At 56.1% G+C, this 643-nt stretch overlaps 1 protein-coding gene across 1 annotated transcript; it reads left to right on the forward strand.

The window, feature by feature from the left end:
- Positions 1-6: 6 nt before the first annotated feature.
- LOC111644681 (histone demethylase UTY-like) lies at positions 7-599 on the forward strand. Its single transcript, XM_023393630.2, has 3 exons — positions 7-52; positions 169-356; positions 446-599. Exons 2-3 carry the CDS (start codon positions 188-190, stop codon positions 589-591), a joined length of 315 nt encoding a protein of 104 aa, XP_023249398.1. The 5' UTR covers positions 7-52; positions 169-187; the 3' UTR covers positions 592-599.
- Positions 600-643: the final 44 nt, after the last annotated feature.

Below are 643 nucleotides of genomic sequence, written 5' to 3' on the forward strand. Positions count from 1 at the left end.
GGTTCGCGGTGCCGGAGCCGTACTGGGGCGTCATCAACGACTTCTGCGAAAAGTGAGTCACCAGAAACGATCAGTGGAGCGCTCCTTCAGCTGCTCCTCAGAGCCGACACTGACTCAGCTCTCCTCCTCCTCCTCCTCTTCCTCCTCCTCCTCTTCCTCCTCTTACAGGAACAACATCAACTTCCTGATGGGCTCGTGGTGGCCCAACCTGGAGGACCTGTACGAGACCAACGTGCCTGTTTACCGCTTCATCCAGCGCCCCGGAGACCTAGTGTGGCTCAACACGGGCACCATCCACTGGGTGCAGGCCATCGGCTGGTGCAACAACATCGCGTGGAACGTCGGACCCCTCACAGGTGAGAGAAGGGCTAAGATCATACCTGCAGAGTGTCGGTCCAGCTGCGTGGGTCTGATGGATAAACTGAGTGTCTGTCTCCGTCCTCAGCGCATCAGTACAAACTGGCCGTGGAGCGCTACGAGTGGAACAAGCTGCAGAGCGTCAAGTCCATCGTTCCCATGATCCACCTCTCCTGGAACATGGCGAGGAACATCAAAGTGTCCGACCACAGGCTGTTTGAGATGATCAAGTGAGAACCCGAAGATCGACTATAAAACCTCATCTAATCTGTTGTGTGTGGTACTC

This window comes from Seriola lalandi, unplaced genomic scaffold (genome assembly GCF_002814215.2).
Source record: "Seriola lalandi dorsalis isolate HSWRI2012SDOR001 ecotype SW California unplaced genomic scaffold, Sedor1 jcf7180002013591, whole genome shotgun sequence".
NCBI lineage: Eukaryota > Metazoa > Chordata > Actinopteri > Carangiformes > Carangidae > Seriola > Seriola lalandi.

What these genes read in the sequence shown, in the direction of transcription:
- LOC111644681 (XM_023393630.2), top strand. Translation starts at nt 188, where the DNA reads ATGGGCTCGTGGTGGCCCAACCTGGAGGACCTGTACGAGACCAACGTG. An exon ending in GAACGTCGGACCCCTCACAG is followed by an intron (nt 357 to 445) that starts GTGAGAGAAGGG and finishes CTCCGTCCTCAG; the next exon opens with CGCATCAGTACAAACTGGCC.